At 41.1% G+C, this 23865-nt stretch overlaps 1 protein-coding gene across 1 annotated transcript in view; it reads left to right on the forward strand.

Annotated features, from left to right (window-relative positions):
• Positions 1 to 533: 533 nt before the first annotated feature.
• Positions 534 to 23865, forward strand: part of TRANK1 (tetratricopeptide repeat and ankyrin repeat containing 1) — a 49700-nt gene continuing 26368 nt past the window's right edge. The window contains exons 1-9 of the mRNA XM_058832096.1: positions 534 to 585; positions 10275 to 10409; positions 11518 to 11641; positions 12794 to 12944; positions 13869 to 13987; positions 17371 to 17454; positions 20495 to 20633; positions 21077 to 21208; positions 23324 to 23491. Coding sequence (XP_058688079.1) covers positions 10276 to 10409; positions 11518 to 11641; positions 12794 to 12944; positions 13869 to 13987; positions 17371 to 17454; positions 20495 to 20633; positions 21077 to 21208; positions 23324 to 23491 — 1051 coding nt within the window. The 5' untranslated portion in view covers positions 534 to 585; position 10275. The remainder of the gene's footprint in view (positions 586 to 10274; positions 10410 to 11517; positions 11642 to 12793; positions 12945 to 13868; positions 13988 to 17370; positions 17455 to 20494; positions 20634 to 21076; positions 21209 to 23323; positions 23492 to 23865) is intronic.

Below are 23865 nucleotides of genomic sequence, written 5' to 3' on the forward strand. Positions count from 1 at the left end.
CCCGTGAAGCATCCATCCTTGACTTATCGATCCACTTTTCACGGGAAACGACAAATTACCAAACAACTGCATCGCAGGAGGAGAAGCCCGCATTCCCAAGTGATCCTCGCCCAGTGGAGAAGCAAAGGAGCCACAGCTTCCCCTGGGCGGGGGTTGCCGTGAGAGGCCGGAGGGACAGCGCGGCGCCCCAGGACGCGGGGCTGCCCCCGGCGCGGACGAACGCCGCTTTTCCAAGTATCCTGAAGGCACCGCTACGTCATTTTAAAAAATGGCACTCTATACGCTTCCCGCTGCGGAGGGAGAGCCGAGCCATCCCAGCGCCACTTCCCGAACGTTCCAGCCGGGAGATGAACGCCAGTACCTCCCACCCCCGCCACACTCCCTGCTGCGGGTCGGGACGAGGGGGGACATCCCTCACGAGCGGGGCGCTCTCGTTTCGATTCCCCCCGCGCTGTGGATTTGTTTCGATTCCCCCATTCCCACTCCCACGGTGACGCGGGCGGCGGGGGCGGGACGCGGGGCGGAGAGTTTAAGGGCGACAAGCGGAGCGCGCCCCGGCAGTGGCGGCGGGGCACGGGCAGGCAGGTAGGTGGATGCTCTTCCTCGGCCACCCCTTGTCTCCCTCAGACCCTCCCCGGTACGGCGAGCTCGGCAGTCGGCCGCGGGCCGCTCCAAGCGGGATGCCGGGGTGCGGCGGGCGGGCGGCGGCGGGAGCTGCCCGCGCCCCCTGCGCCGCTCCATCCGTGCTTGGTGCAAGGCGGGGGCAGCCGCGGCCTCTTGGGGGTGGCTTCCCATCTCGGTGGAGCTGCTGGGAGCTTCCTGCATGTTGGAGCAGTTCCTGAGGGGCGACGTGCTGCCCCGACGAGGAGCCTGGGTGCGGGATTTGGCGTGTGGGCAGCGGAGGTGGCTGTGCTGGTTGGGAAGCCTGCCAGGGAATGTGTGGGGTGGTTGAAGGAAAAGGAGAAGAGTGCATTCTTTCTCTGGCCAGGCATCTGGGAGTGTGTATTGGCCTGGTATGGTTTGCGCTGTGGAGCTGGGGGAGATGCGATGCCGTGTCCGTGCTTGAAAAGAAGAGGGAGAACTCCTTTAGCATAGCCCGGAGCGAAGCATTGTCTTCAGTGGTTTTGGATGCTTTCCCTGAAAAGCAAAACTCTTGTACGAGGTCGTGGAGTGGTCGCTTAACAAAACAGACTTTTTCAACTGGAAAGAAGTTTAAGCACAGTGTGCACTGCAGAAGAATAAATGCAGAAGGATCTCTCACCGGCTTTTGTATTTTTTTATTTTTTATTTTTTTGTAAATTTAGATTTACAGAGGATTAACTTTAGATTTATTGCGAATGGGAAGAGGCTTTGCTTTCCCATGAAAACATGCCAGAGGGAGTATTTCCTATCAGTGTTTTTTTACCCACATACAAATAAATTTGTCAAGCATTGGCTGAGAACTGCACAGGCTTGAAAACCTTGATATTAGGGCGATCTTGGTGTTTTGGTCCTGGGGTGTTTTTTCGGTTTGTTTTTTCCTCATTCCAGAGTCAGTACCCTCTGGAATGAGTTTATAGTCAAGCTGTTTGTTGCTATTTTTCTTACTCGGTCGTAGAATCATAGGAAATGCTGAGTTGGAAGAGACTTACCAGGATCATTGAGTCCAAGTCCCGGCCCCGAACAGGACACCCACCCTCATAGTCACACCATGTGCCTGAGAGCGTTGTACAAGTGCTGCTTAACTCAGACAGGCTTGGTGCTTCCCTGGGGAGCCTCTTTCTAATATCCAGTCTAAACCTTCCCTGATTCGGCTTCAGTCCATTTCGTCAAGTCCTGTCGCAGGTCACGAGAGTGAAGAGATCAGTGCCTGCCCCTCCTCTTTCCCTCATGAGGAAGCTGCAGAGTGCAAAGAGATCTCCCCTCAGTCTCCTTCAGGCTGAACAAACCAAGTGACTACTCAGCCGCTTCCCTTACAGGTTCCTGTTCAGACCCTTCGCCGTCCTCGTGGTCTCCTTTGGATGCTCTCTAACAGCTTAATGTATTTTTTATTTTGTGGTGCCCAAAACTGGGCAGTAATATTCAAGGTGCGGCCACACCAGTGCAAAGAAGAGCAGGACAATGATAACAGGAACATTGCCAGGCTGAGCAAACAACTGCAGCAGTGTAAACAGCTCCCTCTTGGACTGAGTTAGGTCTTGTGTGGCTGAGCTAGACTAGGGATTTCAAGATTGTTGTTATTTCAGAGAGAAACAGAAAGATTAACTTTTCCTACTGTTGTGAGGTTTTGGTGGTTTTTGTGTTGACACAGTAATGACACTGTGCAAACAGAATATTGAACATACTTTTGCATAATTTTTTTGTATATAAAGCGGGAAATGCAAGTATTTTCTTAATTTGCTGGAAATTATAAGTATTTGTATGTATAAACAGGTGTGTTTCTTGAAAAAGCGATTCCAGACACAGCTCAACTGTACCTTTTTGTTAGGTATGACTTTTTACTGGTAGGTTACAAAGAGGGAAGAATCACTTGAAGCTGAAGGCAAAGAGGCCTGTTTTGTCTCCCTTAACAAAACAGGATGTGCTGGGGAGCAAGGCCAGGCCTGTTGCTGCTGCAAGCTGTGAAGCAGTCTTCAAGGAAGGCTAGTCACATGTGCTTGGCCTGAGTTCAGCTTGCAAGGAAAGGAGGAAGGATGTTCTGAGGTGTCATCTGGTTTTGGCTGGGATAGAGTTAATTTTTTTCCTAGTAGCTGGTACAGTGCTGTGCTTTGTATTTAGGATAAGAATAATGTTGATAAAACACTGTTGTTTTTGTTGTTGCTAAACAGTGCTTATCCTAAGTAAAGCATTTTTCAGCTTGTCCCACCAGAGGGGAGGCTGGGTGAGGGCACAGAAAGCTGGGAGGGGACAGAGCTGGGGCGCTAACCTGGGCTGTCCAAAGGGATATTCCATACCATGGAATATCACGTTGGTCTGTCAGGTTTCTGTTGCCTTGTCCATGAGTGTGAAACTGGTCTCCCAGTGTCTAAAGCAGGTACAGAGCTGGTGTCCTGGCATGTGTGCACCCATCTCTTTTTGTGAAAGGTATTGTCTTGTTCCTGGTGATGTGCTTCTGATATCCCTTTCCTTGCTATGTCACTTCCTTGCCTGGTACCTTTTCTTTGTGCAAGTGAACTACAAATCCCTGCTCTAAAGATTAGTAACATTTCAGTGTCCACTTCTTGAGGTTTTGCATGGATTTCTGCTTGTCAGCAGGGCTGGCTGAACTTCTGTCTGGGTTTGGCTGCGGTTTTTGTAGTACTGTTTGGTGGTGTTGCATCTGAAGAAGAACTGAGCTGTGTCAGCTGTGAGTTTAGTTGGAGAAATCAGGTGTCTGGGCTTTGTTATTAATAACAATTCCTTTCTGAGAGTTTGCACAAACAGAAAGCAACATACACTGGTAATCTGAAAAAGGAGGACCCTGGGAGGTCGTTCAGGCCAGCTCTGCCCAGAACAGGACCCTAGCCCAGAGTCTTGTGTGTGTATTCTGCTTATACCCCTTGTTTCATTCAGACCTTGCACAAATCTTCCCTATCTGGTTTGAATGTAGTATTTGAGGTGTTAACAAGCCTTTGAGACATCTGTAGTTGCATCCTGGGCTGCATTTGCCAAATGTTGATAAGGATGTTTGTCTTGTAGTGTCTGTGCCCTGCAATCATCAGTTTATTACAGAGCACATTTTGAAGGAAAAGCTTGGTATAAAATGAAGAGCAGCCTGGGATGTTCTGTCTCACTCTGCTCTCTCACCCCAGCCATTTAACATCTTTTGAAAGCACAGCCAGAACTTAGAAGTCACACAGCTGACTTCCAAAATACGGAAATAGTGCTTGCCTGCTAGGCTCAGCTCAGGTGAGAATTTCTTCTCAATAGTGAGAGATGTTTTGTGCTGTCTGGGTGTGCTGATTCAGTGTGGTACTGCATTGGTGAAACTACAGAACAGTAGCCTGAATTCCCTAGTACTGCTTCTACCTGAACACTTAGAAAGGAAGTGTATCTAGAGAAGCAAAATTATGTAAGTGGTGTTGAGGGTTGCTTGTGTCCAGTGATGGAGGTTGTGTGCAGGTCTCCAGTTCAGACTGAAACAACCCAATAAAATGTTCTCTCTATTCACCTACCTGGGAAATGGTTTTCTTTGTCTTTTTAGAGGCAAACAGCTCCACAGATGCATACTGCCTTTATCTTTGGAGTACTGTGATGTATAGGATGCGGACTGGCCATAGAGCCCAGAAACAGTAAAAAAACTTCCTTTGGTCCAATTTGTGCTGAGTTCAGGACAACATTCTGATAAGAAATTATCACTCTGCTGCTCTGTTTGCCCTAATCTAATCCAAATCTGCTCTAGAATCTCGTTCAGTATTTTCTAAGTGGTGCTTTTACTGGGAGCAAAGGGTCTTTGGCACTTCCAAGGTCTAGTACAAATCTGGCAAAGTGACTTCTTACAGATTTTTTTTGTTCTTGTTTTGGTCAACTGAGTGAGAATCTTATCTCTAGATAAGGCTTCTCTATCCATCTATCTGAATATATCTCTAATGATAGGGATGTCTGATGACAAGCTGTCTGTATTAGAGGCTCTTCATTTGAGTTGACCAGTTTCTCCAACATGAGCTGACATTTTACAAGGTCTAAATATGACATTTTCATGTTCATCATCATCATCTTCTTCAATATCTCCATGAGATACTGGCTGAATGTTCAATTAAAGTATTGTTCAGATAGTCACAAATGCCACTATGACCTTTTTCAGACTAAACAGATCCATGAGGATGTCCATGTCTAAATCTCAGCTTTTTTCCTCTCTTCTACATGAGATTTACAAATGTGTCTGCTTCTAGCCTGGTCAGTTATAAGCTGTTCATTTTTGTCTCTGCTTTTTCTTCAGGGCCTCCTCTAAAAAGTACCGATGATTTCCAGATTTTTCATTTGACTTTTCAGCATGCAGTGGAAAACTAAGAGAAGTAAATTTTTCCCTGCTGTCACTGTCAAAGTTAGGCTTATACACATTGAAAGGAGACTGTGTTCTCTAAATATGTCTTTAGTAGCTGTTGTTGTCAGGAAAACAGGTAAAACTGGCTAGCAAGCGGAGCACTGCCATACTTAATGGCCACTTACAGCCTTCTTGGCCTGTATTTGTCCTTCTTTTACTGTGTCTGCCCTGACATTCACATCTGTCTGTATCATGAGGAAAGTGTCATTTGGAAGACCTGAATTCAGTGTCCTTTTGCTGGGTGACTGCAGGGCTGCCTGCAGGGGTCGTGCCAGTGGTGGGTATGCGGCTGCAGGGGTCCCTCTGGTGTAGCAGAAGGGGTGACCTGACAGTTCTTTCTTGGTGGCATCGTGCTCTTGGAGCCAGCATGCTTTTGTTGGAGGAGAGCTAATGGAACCCTGAGGTTTCCTGTTGAGAAAACATGAATTATTCGAATGCTGATGAAATGCATTTAGTTGTTACTCAGTCACAGTGTAGATGCATTGTTGGGCTTTTTCTCTCCCTACCTATTGCCAGTTTGGAATGTCTGCCTTTTGGGTTAATGAGGAACAAGGGATGATTTGTCTGCTTAATAGGACTGAGGAAAGCACAGTCTTTAGAAGTCAGATTTCCTGAAAATAGGAGGATTCTTATTTGTCACCATTCTTTTAATTCAGATGCAGGGCTCCTAAGGTTGCTATACTTCATTTGTTCCTTGAATTATGGAAATCTATTGTGTCTGGAGAATAAAAATTTTATTCTACCACTGAGTAATGCCATAGGGATGGATCCTTAAAGCTTAATTTTCAGGATCAAAAATAATTAAAAGCTTGTCTGTGAAGACCTTTTATTTTATTTTTTTTCCTGTGAATTAAACAGTGTCATGCAGTTTCTCTTCTTCAAATGTGTAAAGCAAATGCAGACAGAAAAACTGATGGCTTGGGTTCAGTCTCAGATTTCTAAATTTTTTAGTACTGCCAGCTTCAGATGTTCAGAAAGCACAAGCTGGCCTCTTGAGAGCCATAGCTGGCGTAAGGAACACAACATTTTTTAATAGTGACAAATAGCTTTTCTGGGCAGCCTCCACTTGTGTTTTCAAAATTATCTTCTGAAGCGAGAGGAATCAAAACTTAGCATTGTAACCACACTAAAGCTGCCCTGCTTTTAACAGCAGTCTGACTGAAGCAGTTCAGTGGGACACTGACCAGCACAGTAACATAAGAGTTGATGACACGTAAAGTAAATGGGAATTTTGACCACTGGCAGCAGTTGGGTTTGGAGTAGATTGTTTCTGACTTAACCGTATAATCTTTTTGTTTCAATTCTGTGAGTAAAAACCAGCATGCTTCATTTTGCTGTCTTGTTTTTGCTGGTGGTCTCAGGAGTCATTAAAAAAGTAAACACAGTAGACCATGTTATCAGTTTGATTTTTTGTTTGTTTTGTTTCTGTTTCATTTCTGTGAATGATAAGGTCTCAACAATGCACTGGGAGGGGTCTCCCAGACCTTTATGTGTTTCATAGACTCCATAATTTAGGAGTAATCCCTCCTTCATGAGGGGAACATATATCTGGCTGGAATGGAGTTAATTTTCTTCACGGTAGCTGGTATGGTGCTTTGAATTTGTGAGTAAAACAATGCTGATAGAGCAGTAATGTTTTAGGTTTTGCTGAGCAGTTTACACAGCTTTCTCTGTTCCTCCCTCGGCCTCCCAGTGGATAGGCTTGGGATGCACAAGAGGTCGGGAGGGGGCACAATGGGGCAGATGACCCAAACTGACTGAAGGGATAGTCCGTGCCATGTGGCATCATGTTCAGCAATGACAATGGAGAGGAGGGACTTAGGGAGATCATCCTTCCCTGTCTTGGGAACTGGATGGGCATTATTCCATGTCAGGGAGGTGGTTAATGATTGCCCTTGCATCACTTTTGTCATCTTTCTCTCTTCTTCCAGGCCTCTTTTGGTTACTGAGAGATTTTTATCTTGACCCACATTTTTTTTTGATTTTACTTCTTGCTTTGCTCTTTCCTCACCCCACTGGGGGTGAGGGAATGCCAACACTTAGCTTCCCACTGGGGTTAACCCACAACACTCACCCCCAAAAATCTTCATATAGTTATATCCAGATACAGCTGTGGCTTTTACCTGCGCCAGTTAAGGCAGAGTAATAGACAAGGGTTTTGTTTAATGCTCCTCACGCTTGGTAGACTTTACATAATAGGCCCTCTATTAGTCCATTGGTTTTGAGTTAAAATTGTTTATGCTGCAGGAAGATGTTGGGCAATAGCAAGACATGCTGTGCTAGTCGGCACAGCAATTCTTTTGGATCATTAGCTCAGATGTCAGACCAGCCTGCCCAGTGTATCTCTTGGGTCTACAAACTTGAGTATAGTTGCTAAAGCCCACAGCAGACATCCCAGTTATTTAAACAATCTACAGTTTGAAGTTTTGGCTGGGAAACTCCGGTTCTGGAAAAGGATGAAAACTTGTGTTCTGGTGAAAATTCCTGCTGCCTGGACAGGGGAGGGCATGCTGTCTTCTGATCTGAAATGAGGAGTTCAGTTCCAAAATTTCTCAGCACGGCACACATTGTAAAGTCCTTTTAAAATGCTCATTGCTGCTTCCACTGTACTGTGGAAAAAACAGTCTTTTAAATATCTTGTAATATCTTTTATTTGTACTTGTACTCTTAGTATATTACAAAGAAAAGAAAAGATGAAAACATAATTCTGGGGAAAAATATCACACTGAATAGAAACATAGATTTCTTTAAAAAAAGAAAAAAACTGAAATTAAGCTACTATTTGGAAAACCACCAGTTCATGTGTATTCCTACTTGAAAAAACTTCTGTGTAGCTGACCTATTTTGGCAGTATTCTTGAGAAAATAATTTACCAACCTTTTTGATGATAAAGAGTTGAAATCTGAAAGAATTACACAAAAGATTAGGTAGAACCATCTTTCGGCACTTGTTTTTTATCTTTGTTCTGTTCTATTTTTTTTCTTCTTTTCACCTTAATAATGCTCATACCATGCAGTGGTGTAAAAGAAGTTCTGGATATGTTGTGAGTACTTTTGATTGGCTGTTTGGAGAAGTAGTATTTTAAAAGTATATGCTCTATGCACATTGCTCAGTAAAGCGATGATTTAATTTGCCTGGGATAATGTAAAAATTACCCCTCTAGCATGTCTGGTTGTCGTACCTTCCCCAAGTAGATGGGACCTCCTTTTCTTGAGTTCACTTTTTATCCAGAATTGCATCTGTTCTTGGTACTTCCCTGGAATTAACAAGCTGATGGTTCGATTACAGACATCATCATGGAGTTTTTATTTAATTAGGACATAACTTCTGACAGGTCATTTCCCACTCAGTCTGAAGCAGTGCAGATCAGAGCATTATGGTTTCATCTGATTTTTCTGCAGTTTCCTCCTCAGAGTTGTGGGCTCTCCCATCTGTTTAATGCACTCGTGAGCCTGACTAGTGCTTTTTGTGCTTGGATAAATGCAAAGGCACAGTGCCATCCGTAGCATGCCTCATCATACCTCTGTGCTCACAAGACAGCACTGGTTCATGAGGAGCTCTACAGAGAAAATACATCAGTAATGTTTCATATACTTAAAAATATCTAGTTTGCTTTGTTGTCAAAAGATCTTGCAGATATTTTAGTGCTGCTTTCAGCTGGGATAATTTTCTACTCAGTAGCTGGTACAGTGCTGTGTGTTGGATTTAGTATGAAGATAATGTTGATAACACACTGATGTTTTGGTAGTTGCTGAGCCATGTTTGCCCTAAGTCAAGGACTTCTCAGCTTCTGATGCTGCCCTGTCAGCTGCAGGGGAGCACAGGAAGCTGAGAGGGGACATTGCCAGGACAGCTGACCTGAGCTGGCCAAATTGATATTCTGTACCATAGAATGTCATGTATATAAATTAGGAGGGAAAACTGGCCAGGGGCCACTCCTCAGGAACTGGTTGGACATTGGTGAGTGGGTGGTGAGCAATTGCATTGTCCATTAATTGTTCTGTATATTCAAAGTTTATTATTAGTAGTATCAGCCTTCTTTTTCCGTCCTGTTAAACTCTTTATGTCCACACACAAATTTTACTTTTTTTCCCCTAATTCTCTCCCCCATCCATTCAGGGAGTGGGGGAGTGAGCTGAGGTCTATGTGGTGTTCAGCTGCCTGCTAGACTAAACCTTGCTAGACTAAACCTTGACATTATGTTAGCAGGTTGTGAAGGTTGCAGATTTTATGGGTTTTGCTACAGGCTTGTTAATACCTGGATAATAAGTAAATGTATGCATTCCTATTTGGTGAATTAATCTTACTTAATTGCACTGAGATTTGTGAGATTCATACAGGTTTTTACAGGTAATGGAAACAGCTTTTAATCATAAACTCAGTCTGTGAAGAATGATTCTACAGAGCACTTTAGCATTGGATGTTTCTCTTGTCTGCTTCTTATGTGCTGATTCTCATACATGTAGCTGGTTTTCCTCTTGCCTTTGTTTCTTTCATCTAGCTGCTTGACCATGTGATTAATTTTGTTTAATGACCCTGATTTTAAAATTTTAATGATGAAATATTTTTTTGGTAAGTTGCATTTGATGCTAGTTTCAACCTTTGGTTTCTTTGGCTACTTCCTGTATTTATTTTAATAACTGTCAGAAGTCTGATTCAAGGTCCTCAAGCATTATTACCATACTATGTTACGATATTTTCTTGCAGTAATTAAGTTTCTAAGCAGGTCTGTATATATTGGATTGTTGAGTATCTAGACAGAGGACCTGGACAAAAAACTCATAAATAAAAAGCAAGTAAATGAATTTTGTGTTTAATTAATTGAAATGCATAGCTTCATATATTTCTTAAGCATATAAATGCTGTTTGTTTTCTCAGGTATTTCCTCCTGAACTGTGTATGTACACACTTTACACACTGAAATAATTTGGAATTTTAATTTAAAAGATACACTTTCAGACCTGAAGATAAAAACTGAAAAAAAAAATCATGCCAATGGTGGATCTGGTTAGCTGAAGTTCAATGAAAAGTAGATGAAAAGTTGAGGAGGCATCAACAGCAAAGATGAGGCTGTCACCAGATCTCTGTTTAGTCCAACTAAACTATCTAGTCCAACTGCATGGAACAAAGAAGATGTGCTCTTTGTTCTTCTTTCCAAATATGCAAAAACTAAGATGAACATTTAAGTCAAATTTAGGGAAAGAAATGTCTCATAAGTCAGTGCTTTTGTTTGATTGGTTTTTTCTTTTTCTTTGTTTTTTCTTTTCCTTAGCATGGATCCCATGTCATATGCACAGTTGAAGAGGCAAGCTGGGAACCAGGATTTTAAAAATGGAAATTACTCTATGGCCATCAGAAACTATGATGAAGCTCTACAAACGCTTGGTTATTTAATGCAATGGGTCCCGTAAGTATTCTTGAATTATGAGATGTAAACCATAAGATGTAAACCATAAGCCTGGAATATGCAAATATGTACAGTTGCACAGTTAATTCAAAATTCTATTTTTTGACCTAACACTTGATTTTCTTGTATCTTTTTTCACACTTTTTAGTGTACTAGTTTTATAGTTATTCTGTTCCTTACATATATGTGAGATTAATTAGTGACTTAAATATGAATATTTTTGCATAAATATCAATTATAAATTGGTGCAATTAATGTTCAAATTAATTTTTCTTAATTAAAAGAAAAATTGCTCTGGTTTCTGTTAAATTACTTCTGTTTCTTAGCTGACATGTTGTGGATTAATCCTGTTGTGATTTTGCCATGTCCTGGCCTGTTGTTACATGAATCATCTGATTATCTTTAAAATGATTCATGCAGGTTACTTTGTTCTTGTTATTGGTCATTCTCAGTATTCTGAGACTTGTTAAAAATAAATTTTGAGCCAAAGATTCCTTTGGGTATTTCTTTCCAGATGTTAAGCGCTTTTCATCAGTTAATATAAGCTGGTAATGTTATTAATGATTAAATAGTTGAGTATTACTTTAAGTATTAAATATTCATTACTGCTGTATATTAACACTGCTGTTAACCTAATTTAACACCAGCCACTTACTTGTTTTAAATGTGGATTTTTCTGTTGACTTTGCCAAGTGGTGATACACTAAAATGCATTTTTTGGTGACCAGAATGTGTTTAGTACTCTTTCCATCACACAGCTTCCATTCCAGGCTGCTGGCTTTCACTGAGCCATATGTAGGTGAATCGAGGTGGTCTGAACTCTTGCTAAATCCTCATACTTCATTATTCCAGTGGCTTGGCTTTCTGCTTCAGAAGAGATCAGGTCATCACTATGGGTATCACTAAGGTATCATTAGGATGTCTCTAAGACATTTTACAGCATTTTACAGATATTCAAATGATATTTATTATCCACAACTACATTTTTTACCTCTGATTTTGTCAGGTGGGTGATATGTGTAGTTTTTTTCATTTATTCATATTGCTAAATGTAAAGTGTGATTCTTTTTCAGGTGAATAAACACTAATGGTAAAACTGTATCTTTAGGTGTTCCCGGGACATAGCTGTGTTGCTGTGCAACAAATCAACGGCCTTGTTCTGCCTGGGCAAATGGAAGGATTCAGTGGTTTTAGCCCACCAAAGCTTACAGTGGGATCCTGAGTATGTTAAGGTATTCAGATGCTTAAGCTGGCAGTTTTTGCATACCTTCCTGCTTATTTTTCTTTCTTTTTTTTTTTTTTAATAATGGTGTCATTATCTTCTTTTTTTTTAATTGTGTTTTTGCTTTGGGGCATGATGAGTAAATATAGCATAAAATCCCAGGATTAGTGTTTGATTCTAAACATAAGCATCAGATTCATGGCTGTAATAGTATTTTTAATGATGTGAAGCAGCTCCCTTTTGCACCAGGAGATGCTGGTTCTCTCTGGATCCCAATGAGAGAGGTACCAATGCTTTCAAGAAATGTAACTATCAATATCCCAAATAAGGGTTACATGTTAATAAGTCTTCAGTTCCTGGGAGTGATATTTGGTGATCGAGGTCATGTTGTATTTCCAGTGGACAGAACAATACACTACACTTGGCTTGTGATTAAATACACATTGATTAAGTACACCTTGGCTCAAGTAGCCATCTGTTAGGAATCAGCAGGAGTTGTACAGTATTTATGATATGGAGTCATACTTTTAGATTGGCTTTTATGTGCAATAAATACTCTTCTGTTCTAACCACTAAAGACTCCCAGAGCCTGTAGTAGGCTTTTTTATTTAGATATGGTAAAATTACATCAAAATGCCCATTTAATTTGTGCTGTGTTGCAACATGCCAGTTATCTGATTTGGACAAATTAACTCCACTGTGACTCTGAGCTGGTACAATCTAATTCAGGGTGAATATAAAAATGTTCAGGTGCTGTTGGCTGAAGAATATATGTATTGTGGGAAATGCTACAAAATGCAGTGATGTGGAAACATAAATACATATTCTGGACAGCCCAGTCTTGTCCAGAGGAGGTTAACATACAGCTGCTGAAAGTATGTTTTTCATCCTGTAGTTGTTTTCCAAGCTTTGAATTTCAGGATTTCACTTTTAATACCTCTGGTAATATCAGTAACATGCTGTGAATTTCAAGGGATTAGAATAGAATAGTTCATATCACTTTTTTTTTTTTTTTTTTTCATCTGTGTATAAGAAGCTGTAGAAATAGTACTACATGTCATTTTTATAACATAATGAGAGAATTTTAAAAAATACTTTTTTTTTTGTCAGTAAATATCTCTGAATATTTTCCCAATATCTTTTTTCCTCCTTTTTTTTTCAGGCTTACTATAGAGCTGGCCATGCATTCATCATGTTATCCAAGTCTCGTGAGGCAGTTTCTATGTTCCACAGAGGTCTTGTTCTCCTGAATTCTTCTGCAGATCAAACTCAAATAGCTGAGTTTATAGCAGGAATCTTCATAAGTGTAAATGGTAAACGCAAATTAAGACCTTAATTTTCTTAACAGGCTTTCAATAGTGATGATGGGACTTTAGTAGCACAAACTACTAGTGAACTTGGTCCAGTTTATATACAGCAGACACCAACAATCTCAAAACACTGCAGGGGAGTGGGTTGTCTCACAGGAACATGCCAATTATGGGCTAGTTAGAAAAGGTAAAAATTTAGAGTCAGGAAGACAAGATTGGAGATTTGGAGCTCTAGATCCCAGAGGCTTTAAGTGGGTTTTGTCCAGGCCACCCTCCTTTTCTTTAAGCCAGGTAGATTGAAAATAATTAGAAGATAGGCAGTTTAAACGTTTTTACAGTGCAGTGTATTTCAGTGTGGAGGACTTTCCCTCAGCTAGTAGTGGACAGCAATGAGAAGAGGAAATGTGGCCTTCCTGTGGCACTGTATGGGTTTTTTCCAGCAACGTCCATCATCTGTCTCCCTGCCCTCTCCTCAGTCTCTCCCCCTCTACTTGCTTTTTAGTCTGTTTAACATGCTTTGTATGATGGACCTACAGGCATGCCAGGAGATTTCAAGCTGTGCCCCTGCTGCATTTTCTTGAGCCTGTAGCCCCATGTTAAGGTCTTTGATGAGTTGTTGCAGAGTCAGTACCTGGTTGACCTGTAAGTGGAAGAATTGCCGTGAGGTTCGCAATGCCTTGGTGCTTTGAGGTGTTTCTTGAGAGCAGGGGTTCATTTTTTTCTGCTTGTTTAATGAAGTCTGGCCACTGATAAACTGGGTGCTGAATCAGTTGGGTGACCAGCTTTTCTTAAGCCCCCACTGGGCAATCCCCTGGGTAATAACCGGTACTAAAATTATTGCTGTGCAATGAAGTAATTTAGTTGGACACTCGGACCTTTGAAGTGCTGTGTGTACCAAATAGTTTTCTCTATTGCTTATTCTTGCAGATGAACGATTCTTGCCACAAACTTTCCACCCTGCATATGATCATATTTTCAGTGCACATTTCAATGCGCTGATTTGGCAAGCAGTGATAGAAAGGCTGGCCCAGAAAGGGAAGTGGCGGGTAAGTGTGTCACTGTGTCACCGCGTTACCGTGTCACCTCCCACTGCATGTTGGGCACTCATGTCTTACCACTTCAGCATAAGCTCGTGTTACCTTTAAAAGCCAAACCTGAACGTATAGTACTGCCTAATTCAGATGTCTTGATTTTTAAGACTTGGGAAAATGCTTTTAGTGATAACTAATTTCTGAAACTCATTTCTGAAAGGGATATGATGGACTTGAAATCCTACTTGTCTCCTGCTTCTGCCTGTTGTCTCTCTAATAGTAACACCTAGAGTCACTATTCAGTTCAGTAATACTCAAATTAGAGGGGAAAAAATACAAATTTATTTGTGGTCCTTTTTACTTCTCCTTTTGTATGACAAGCTGGATTTTTGAAACTGTCTGTGAAAGACCCACAATTAAAGGAGCGTCTCAGTGGAAATACAGGGTTGTTGAACAAAACCAGATAATTTAGAAAATTCAGAAGGTGGATGATCTGAAATGACTTTAATCCTCTCTCAAATAACTGTGGAAAAAATTGGTCACTGTCCTAGTTACACGTGTATGGGGTGTTGGTGTTGAGGTGCTGGCAGATCCCCTGTAAGGAATAAGGAGTGGCCAAAGCTGTGCCACTTCTGGCTGGCTCCGACAGTCCTGTTCTAGGGCATGGCTCAGCCAAGGTGGTGGTGCCTCAGAGAAAGTGTCTTTCAAAAAGGGCCAAACCCTGCCTGAGAGAGTGAGGGGGAAAGAGTGAGAGAAACAGCTCTGTGGGCCCCTGGGGTGGAGAAGGAAGAGGAGGTGCTCCAGGCCCAGAGCAAGGGGCTCCTTTGCAGCTTGTTGCAGGCAAATTGGAAGCTTCAGTTGAGGTTTGTCAGGGAAACCCTTCTGTTGAGTCATAGGGTTCAGACAGGACCCACTTGCTTTCTGAACTCCTCAGAGAGGCATCTAGGTACAGTTGGATCCAAACCTCTCTGACTTGCTGAATGGTTTATGTTTAAAGGATAATATACATGTAATTGAGCCTTTGTCCCACAGGATTAAGGATGGCAAACCAAATATATCTATATGAATAAAATAAATAACATATTTAAATTTATGATAATGATCAGACTTAAATACTTTAATCAGAATTATTTACTGCACGCTACAGGTAGTTATAACAGTTAGTAAATATTATATAATAATATATACACTATATAATAGTGCACTATTTATTGAAGCAATATTGAAGCATTGGTATTAAAGATTGCAGAGTAGTTATTTAGTAGAGATTGATGCTACTCACCCATGCCAGTGGCCATGAGCAAACCTCTTTTGCTCAGCCTCCAGAAGTAACCTTGAGGGGAATCTCCACTCAAGGGAGGAATCTCCGCACACATACAAAGAGGGGTATGTTAGAACACCCTGCTTTTAAAAAGTGTGACCATACTTTTATAGTATAAAGTGACTGTCAGTCATATGTTTCTAGGCTGGCTGTGTCAGCTTAGCAGCTCTAGATAAGTTATCAGTAGTATCACCTGTTAGGAACTTTGCTGCTTCATCACTGGTGGCAGTTTCTGTCAGGAAACATTGTTTTTCACATCCTCAGCATGTCTAACTTTGGGATTGATGAGTCAGGCTGGTCTCAGCGTTCTTCAAGACTACAAGCAGTGTGACCCTCCCTTCTCTATCCATCACTGATAGCTTTTACAAATAAGATAAAGTTCAAGCTGTTTTACCACAACTTAGGGCAGAGTATCCTACTAGACTCTGCTTAGGCAGAGTAGCTTGTGGAGAGACCATGAAGGAACAGGCTTCTGACAGTAACCACAGCCTGTGGAGGACCCACACTGGAGTTGTGGACTCACTGGAGCCCCACATTCCCCATCCAAGCCCTACTCTGGGCAGGGACATCTTCCACTAGGTCAGATTGCTTAAATGCCAGATGAACCAGACCTTCAATGCTCTTAAGGATGCAGCATTCAGAGCTTTGCTGGGCAGCCTGTTCCAGTGTCTCACCACCTGTATCATAAAAATTTTTTTCCTTTTGTCCAATGAGAACATACTGTCAGGTTAAAATTTTTGCCTCTTGTCCTGTCACAAAGGCCTTGTTAAAAAATCTTTTTTCTAAGCCCGCTTTTTATATTGACCTTATTGAAATAAGTTTTCCCTGAAACCTCCAGGCTGAATAACCCCAACTTTCTCAGCCTTTCAGCACAGGAGGGTTGCTCCATCCCACTAATGATTTTTGTGGCCCTCCTCTGGACTCATTCCAACAGGTCCATGTCTTTTCTGTGCTGGGGACCCCAGAGCTGGTTGTAACATTCCAGGTTACAGCAGAGAGAGACTCTCAGCAGAGCAGAGAGGTAGAGTCACTGACCTACTGACCATGCTACTTTTCCTTGCAGCTCAGGATAATTTTTTTTTTTCGGGGCTGCAAGCACACATTGCTGGCTTTTATCCTTTTTTCCATCCATTATTATCCCACAGGCCCTTCTTCCTCAGTCTGTATTGATACTGGGTATTGCCCTGACACAGGTGAAAGACCTTGCACTTGGCCTGGTTGAACTTCCTGCAGTTCCCATGGGCCTGCTCCTCAAGCCTGTCAGAGTCCCTTTGGATGTCATCCCTTCCCTTGAGCATTATCAACTGCATCACTCAGCTTGGTGCCATCTGCAAACCCCCTGAGTGACTGAGGGCAGCCCGCAATCCCACTGGCAGTGTCATTGATGAAGACAGTGAGTGTACTGGTCCAGGCACTTGAGGGACACCACTCACTACCGGTTTCCACTTGGACACTATGCCACTGACTACAGCTCTTTGGATGCAGCCATTCTGCCAATTCCTTAGCCATCCAACAGCCCATTCATTAAACTGGTATTGCTTCAATTTAGAGCTAAGACTCTTGTGGAGCACTGTATCAAAGGCCTTACAGAAGTCCAGGTAGATGGCATCCATAGTGAAGTTAAGTGGCTTTTCAAGGAGAAAGGCAAAGTTTTTGAGAGAAATGGCGAAAACAGAGGAAAGCAGCACAAGAAGATGCATTATTAATTTCTTGCTTTCTGCTTGGGGTGTTGGTGTTAGCTGGGCAGTCTTGTCCCCGGTGCAAGGGTCCATTCCTAAAGCAAAAGGTTACTTCCAAGCACTGGAAGTATTCAAAGTACTGGAGAATCTTTTACAGCCTAACCTTTTTAACATGGTTTTTATTTCTGAGGAAACTTTCATCACTTGTAACTTCCTACACTCCACTATATATTACATTATTCAGTTGAAAATTAGAAATGGAGATTCAGTTGTGATATTACAAAAAGATCTGAAATATTGTTAGCCTGTGTTGGCTTTCTGACAAGATCTGATGAGGCAGTGAAAAACAAAGTTTTGAGTGTGCTTATAAGAGCATTAATGTCTGGGGTTTTTTTCAGTCTTGTCTGTTGTTGTTGCCTGAGAAGCAAGAGTTGCCCCCTGATCTCAGAGTTAACCAGATATCTCTGAAGAATCTCTTTGAGGTAAGTTCATGTTTTTTATTTTTACCTTGTATCTATTTATTTTCTTCCTGATAACTTTAGTGAGAGATTTTCCGTCTTGAACCAAGAAAAATAAAATGAAAAATAATACATGGACATTATATGATTCCATTTTATCCATTTGTTTGAAAATTTAACTTCATGTAATGTAATATTTCTGAATGAAATTTAGTATTTCCAAGTGTATTAGTATTATGAAGGTGTAGTTGGAGGCTGTTGCTGGGAGTTCACCAGCTCTGCAGCTCAGAAGCCAGTTTCCATAGCAGTAACATACCAGCTTTCTAAAGGCATCTCACAATGTTTGTGAGAAATTAAGAAATTCCGCTGGGCATTACCATAGAGTCCTAGAATGATTCAGGTTGGAAGGGATGTTAAAGATTGTCTGGTTCCAGCCCCCTGCCATGGGCAGGAACACCTTCCACAAGAGCAGGTTGCTCAAAGCCCCATCCAACCTGGCTTTGAACACTGCCAGGAATGGTGCATCCACAACTTCTCTGGGAAACCTGTTCCAATGCATTACCACCCTTACAGTAAAGAATTTCTATATTTCTTGCAGTTTCTTTCTTGTCAGGAACTTAAGAAGATGTTAGCTGTAGGCTACACGATACCTCTGCTTGGTAACTAGCTGGCAAGTTACAGTTTGTTGGTGTATGAATACTGGACTCACAAGCTGAGAGCAAAGTGAATCTGTTTATTGCAGAGTTTGGACAGTACTTACACACTTAGTGTGAGAGTCTTTGTTCATGCAGCATGGTTGCAGGCCTGTAATAAATCTGTCAGCCTGACAGTTTGTTAGTTTCCTCAAGGTTTGCAGGCTTCGAAGAAACAGGATGCCTTTCCTGTTCTCAGATTGTGTGTACTTTCTCTTGTGCTTCCCAGGTTTTTTTTTCAGTGTCAGGCTCTGTTTTTTCTCACAAAGGTTGAAGTAATATTGGTGGAATATACTAGAATTTGTCATTTGGCTGTTACAGTCTTTGTGGTACTTTGGTCATAATAATTTCAAATTGGTGGTTTTTCCATAATTATATTTCATTTAGGTACCTGACAGAGTGTGCAGGAGTAATTCTGAGGGTAATGCAAGGGAAATAAAGTCACACCTCCTCACAGGCTTGTTTTTAGAGATAGCAGAAGAATTAGTGACTGGATATATGCAAGCATGTCTTGCTTGGGTATCATTAGGCAGGTGTGCTGTGCCAGTGCAAGCACAGTAACTCCACACTGGCAATGATGTGTGGCAACACAGCAGAAGACCCATGCAGAGTGTCTTAGCAAAGTGTCTTCCAGCAAAGCAAAATGCATCACTGAGACAGGAAAAATGGGCAGGCTTTACATAATAGTGTGGCCATTTTTTCATTGAATTGGCCCAGCCAATCTTACCTGGTCTAGTGGGTTTGTTGTACTGAAAGAATCAAGATGAAAAATCCCGAAGTACCAATTCTCCTTTGCGAAAATTAGAAAATGTGGCTTTTTGACAACTCAAACTTCCCCTGCTGCTGCTACATTCTCCCTGTAATCTGTTGTACTTTGATAACTGTGCTCAAAGAGTAATTCTTGCCAGTCAAAATTTGGCATGAGGTATTAGAAAAAAGGATTTATTTGTAAATGTTAGAAGCATGTGTGAAGACTGCTATTTAAAAAGATGACTGGCACAAATGGAGAAGTTTTGTCTGAACGCTGTTTCCGACCACCTCCTCATGTCCTGATCCTTCTGGCATATTGTCTGAATTTCTATCTGAGCTTCCGCTGCACACCTCCAGAGTATCCTGTATTGCTATACCCCTTGTAGACGGTGCTTCGAGTTCATTAAGTCCTTGCTAGAACATACTTTTTAAGTTCAGCTGGCTTTTGCTCGGGTTGTGTGCTTTTTCATAATCCCAGAATCATCAAGGTTGAAAGAGACCTTCAATGTCAACCCAGCACCACCATAATCACCCCTAAAACCTAAGTGCCACATCCAGATGCCTCTTGAGCACTTCCAGAGATGGTGGCTCCAGCACCTCCCTGGGTAACTTATTCCAGTGCCTAACCACTCTTTCAGTCAATTTTTTTTTCCTAATATCCAGTCTGAACCTCTGCTGAAACTATTTAAAGCCGTTTCTTCTCCTTCTTTTGGCTGGGAGGTGTTGAAAGAGACCAGCCCCCAACTGGCTACAGCCTCCTTTCAGGAACCTGTAAAGAGCAGTGAGGTCTCTCCTCAGCCTCCTTTTCTCCAGGCTAAACAATCCCAGTTCCTTCAGCCTCTCCTCACAGATTTGTGCTCCAGGAACTTTCACCACCTCCATTGCCTTCTTCTGGACACACTCCAGCACTGCAATGTTTTTCCTGTAGTGAGTGGCCCAGAACAGAACACTGGATTTGCAGTGTGGCTTCACCAGTGCCAAGTACAGAGGGACCATTGCCACCCTGGTCTTGCAGGTCGCACTATTCCTGACATCAGCTTGTTGGGAGTGAGTCCACCAGAGGAGGCCACCAAGATGATTAGAGGAATGGAACACCTCTCCTGTGAGGAAAGGATGAGAGAATTGGAATTTGTCAGCCTGGAAAAGAGAAGGCCTTGTGATGCCCTAATTGTGGCCTTCCAGTACCAGAAGGGAGCCCAAAAGAAATATGGTGAGAGACTTTTTACAGGAGCACATGGTGACAGGACAAGGGGGAATGGATTCAGACCAAAAGACAGTAGGTTTAGGTTAGCTATCAGGAAGAAATTATTTACTCAGAGAGTACTGAAGCATTGGAATGGGCTGCCCAGAGAAGTTGTGGATCCCTAGAAGTGTTTGAGGTTGAACAGAGTTCTGACTAGCCTGGTGTGGTGAAAGGGGGTTGAAACAAGATGATATTTAAGGTCCCTTCCAACCCAAGGCATTCTGTGGAAGTCTATGAAAGAAATAATTGCATTTTACAGTGGCTATGGCTTGGTTGTTGTTCTGCTGATTCTTGTCATGAAAATACAGAAAATATTGAAAAAGAAATGCTCTTTGTGTATGTAAAAATGATGAGTTGCAATTGTTCTCTTTGCTACCAGACTTCTGAGTCGTATGGTCGCGGTGAGAAGCTGCAGGAAGTCGCGGAGTTAGTCAAGTGGCTGATTTCCATTGGGGCGAAGGCTGAGTCCATCGGACTGTATCCGCTGCATGCTGTTATCAGACTGTGTATCAAAGCAAGTGAGTGACATCTGCAGCTAAAATAAAACAGTGCTGGCTTTTATCGGAGAACTGACAGCTAGATTTTTTTTAAATTAAAAAAATATGTCCCAACAGCTCAGGTCAGATCATCTAGGTATAACTTTGCACGTGCCAATAAAGCACTCTTTTAGAAATGTTCTAAACGCTCTCTTCAAAACCCATGCCTGATAGTAGTGGACACCTAATATAATTGTTATTTTCTCTATTTTGGGGCAGAAGTGTGTTTGATATGGGTCTTTTGTAACCTGAATATATCAGCTTTAAAAAAGGTACAGTGTTTCTTTCCGCAGTCTCAGTGTGGAGCAACAGTTTCTTTGTGTGTAATAGAGTCATGAATCAGCCTTAGATTTGCATCTTGCCACTCCAAAGGGGAAAACAACCCCAGGACCTGTTTCTTTAAGTGTGCTTTTTTATCTTTTCAGCAAAGAACCATCTCTTCAGATGGTTACTGACTTGTAGGCCAGAGCTGAAGGATAGGATCAACCAGAAAGACAGAGATGGACAGACCTTGCTGCATATTGTGGCCTCTTCCAGTGAATATTCACAGAAACGCAGTAAATACTTTTTTTTTTTTTGTAGTGTGTATATTGTTTTGTTTTCATATGGAAAAATCTATAATGGAAGATTTCAGACTCTGGTGTTTTCTATTTCATGCTAAGGAATAAAATGAGAAAGTATCTGAATGTAGACTTGTAGTGGCAACTGATACTTAAACATTCCAATAATTCTTTTTTAAATTGTTACCATTTTTGCTCTTTGGTTTTTTGGTTAGGATTTTCTTACAAGTATGCTGCAGTTTTTAGAATCATAGAAGTTACCTTTTAAATTTCAATGTGCCCTTTAAATCACATCACACCACCTGGAGACCTGAAACAAAGAGTTTTAAATCTAACAGCAAAAACTGTGAGATGAACATTCCTAATAACAATTTTGAGTCAAAATCAGGAACATATTGAGAATTCATTTGCCATAGGCATGTTCAAAGAAACAAGAATTTTCAGTCATTTATGTACAATATAGCATCCAATTTTTTTTTTTTGTAGACACTCCCAAAAGCCAGCCCAATTTATTGCATTATGGTATAGGTGTTTTGTTCCTCTTAATTCCCACCAGAACATCTCATGTATCTTCTTTTTTAATGAATAACCCAAGTTTTATGCAGCTAAACACTGCTTTATTACATTTGCTGTCCTGGTTAGACAATTACAATTAAGTTTTCTGGGGTATATAAGCCAATGAAGTGGCTCCCTTACTGCACCTGCAGCGTATTAATCAAGTTTTCTGGGGTGTATAGGCCTTTGACTCCTTAACTCTCTCAAGATATCTTTCTTGTTCTGTGGCATTTAATTCATCTCTAGTTATATGACAGCATTAAACAATCTTCTATTGAATTTTGTTCTTCAACTATTGATTAAGTTCTCTAAGGGGTATGGGTCCATTGAGTTCCTTTCTGCAGGTCGGTGAGGTAATTTCTCAGGATTTTCTTCTGATACTCAGCCAGCACAGATGTAAATTAAAACCAGATAAAATAACATGTTGGTGAACATCCCTTAGCTAAGTAAATATAGTTCAGTACAAAATTTTTAAAGGCCACAAAATTCCTGGCTGACTAAGATATATAACTTGTTGCCCGATCTGAAGAAAACACAAACAACCAAAGTCATTTATGCAGTGCTTTATTGAGGGTCCGGGAGCCTGTGGACTAGCGTCCAAAGACAGAGCCCCATTTCACAGAAAAATTACAGGGTTTTTATATGTTTTCTACATGATTTCTTCATCATAACTATTTCTTACATCCTTTCACTACTTGGTACAATTATCTCTTTGACCTTTAAGTTTTGCCAAAAGGTACATTCCTTAGATTATCTCTTAGCTACACTGCTTACATTGCAATATCTGCTATACAGTTCATCTGCAGGTTACATGCGGACTACCAAACCTTAGCATAACTACTACTAATGTCAACTAATGCTAACTATTACCGTTTGCTACTATCTTAATAATACAGTTTATTGAATCAAATGGCAACAAACTTGTTGTCAAGCCTCTCCTGTTCTTTTAAATAGGTGAAAATTTAAGGCTTGGATAGCAGTGTGCCTTGTCAGAGGAAATGCTTTCCTTCACAGTTTCTGTGGGATTTCATTTTATGTTACCTTGGCTTTTTTCCTTGTATTTCTTACTCTGCCCACAAGGTGGCAAGAGGAAGCAAACATCAATGCCAAGGTAACACCAGACTTTTGGGTGCTTAAAATTGATTTGGTAATATTCATATGGTATTTATTATGTAGAGAGCACATATTTTTAATATGTATTTATTTTTAAACGTTTATGTCTTTATGTATTATATATAATGTTATAAAATGTAACTTTATATGTATCTTTTAAACATATTTATATATATATATGTTATAGCTATATAAAATAAATATTATAAATCATGAAATCACAGAATCATTAAGTTTGGAAAAGGCCTCTGAGATCTTCAAGTCCAACCTTTGACTGATTTCCACCCTGTCAACTTATAACACTGGAAGAATTTAGATTTTTTAAAGTTAAAATTATGCTAGAAATTGTGCCAGGTAATTAAAAATAAAAAAGAAAACAGAACAAAACTGCTGAACAATGTGAATTATTCTTCCTCTAATTTTTTTTTTCATGTATTGCTTTAGGACAAACAGAAGATGTGATCATGCTCCTGAATTTTGGGGTTGATCCCACTGTTCCAGATGCACGGTCAAGACGTGCCATAGATATCTTGAAAAAGAACAAAAACTTCGATGCTGCAAAAGAAATCAGCAAGCACATTGAGAAACAGACTTCCTCTGGGAAACAGAAAGGTACTACATGCAGTGTGTGCTTTTCCTGTTTTAAAATTATAACCTTTAGGTACAAAATAGTTTTATTTCAAATAAGTAATTGCGGGTGTGTTTTATGTAACTTTCCCTGTGGGTTGTTACTGTGATCTCCTGCTAGGCAATCGTGAACATTTTGTCCTTGCTTGAGAGCAGCTGCTGTCCAGGTGATGTTCAGATCAAGCTTGGCATAAAGCAAAGTTTTTGAACTGTATCTCAGTTTTCATGTGTGTACTGCTTATAAGTTTATCGGACAGCACTGGGTTTCATTGCGCTTCATTTCATTATAGCTCCTGGCAAAGAAATTCCCACAGGTTTTTTTCTTTACTGTGGAGATCTCTGCTGTGAAGAAGGTTTTA

This window comes from Poecile atricapillus, chromosome 2 (genome assembly GCF_030490865.1).
Source record: "Poecile atricapillus isolate bPoeAtr1 chromosome 2, bPoeAtr1.hap1, whole genome shotgun sequence".
Taxonomy (NCBI): Eukaryota; Metazoa; Chordata; class Aves; order Passeriformes; family Paridae; genus Poecile; species Poecile atricapillus.